The 869-nt window shown below is 53.7% G+C and overlaps 1 protein-coding gene across 1 annotated transcript; it reads right to left on the bottom strand.

Annotated features, from left to right (window-relative positions):
* Nucleotides 1-312: 312 nt before the first annotated feature.
* On the bottom strand, nucleotides 313-547 carry Pmar_PMAR002540 (hypothetical protein; the record flags this gene model as incomplete). The annotated part of the gene is made up of 1 exon (XM_002785114.1): nucleotides 313-547. A coding segment is annotated over one exon (235 nt), but the record flags the coding sequence as incomplete, so codon positions are not given.
* Between the last annotated feature and the right edge of the window lie 322 nt (nucleotides 548-869).

Raw genomic sequence — 869 nt, forward strand, 5'->3', positions numbered from 1 at the left:
TTTCGGAAGATCTAACAAAGGATCGACTCGGTTAGAGGCCTCCAGCGACGGACTCGTGTGATGGCTGCTGTACTCCGAAGAGGTGGACAGATGTGACTGAACATAACGAGACTTAGGAGGAGGCATCTGTGATAGATTAGGTGTATCCTACTTGGCAGTCCATTCGGTGTGAAGTTACACCGTGGGCTCCTGTCACACGAGCAGCACTGTCGACCAACGTGTAGTCCCCTCGGCTCCCGAAGGCTGACGATCTCTCATTTTTCAGTAATTCGGAAGGCAAGGAGATGAGTGGCGTCGACAGGTCGATTTCACGATGATTGAACATCTCTCGCTGGCCTTCTGTGGGAATGAGCTCCTCAGCTAGGCGTTGGTCTGCCGCAACCTTCAGACATGCTATATGAGCATTCTCTCTGCTAGACGGTACCAAGGCAGCCATGACCTTCGTGATCAAGTCCGAGTCGGAGTCCAGGGAGACATCGAGCGCGCATCGATGTGTCCTAGCTATAGCTCGCATGGCTGGAAGAGCCTCCAGATACGCCTGGGATATCTGGCGCGAACACGCACCACCGTAATATTCTAGAGCGATTGAATCAAGCGAATACTTTACCTGGACCGTCGCCTCAGAGTCTCCTACCGATTCAGCGGTAGCTGCAATACGCAAAGCGGCCCATATACCATCTAATGTTAGCTCCGCTCGGGTCCTGGACAGCTGAACAAGGCACAGTCTATACTCAGTGGGCGCGCTGGTGATCGAATACTTGGATGATGGCCCTCGTAGGATCGAGAGCGCCCTGGCGGTCTCCCAATGTCGTAGTATCCCCGGCGCGATACAGATAGCTCGCCACTACCCACATACAGCACCGTAAGAA

Source organism: Perkinsus marinus (genome assembly GCF_000006405.1).
Source record: "Perkinsus marinus ATCC 50983 genomic scaffold scf_1104296933876, whole genome shotgun sequence".
Lineage (NCBI taxonomy): Eukaryota > Perkinsozoa > Perkinsida > Perkinsidae > Perkinsus > Perkinsus marinus.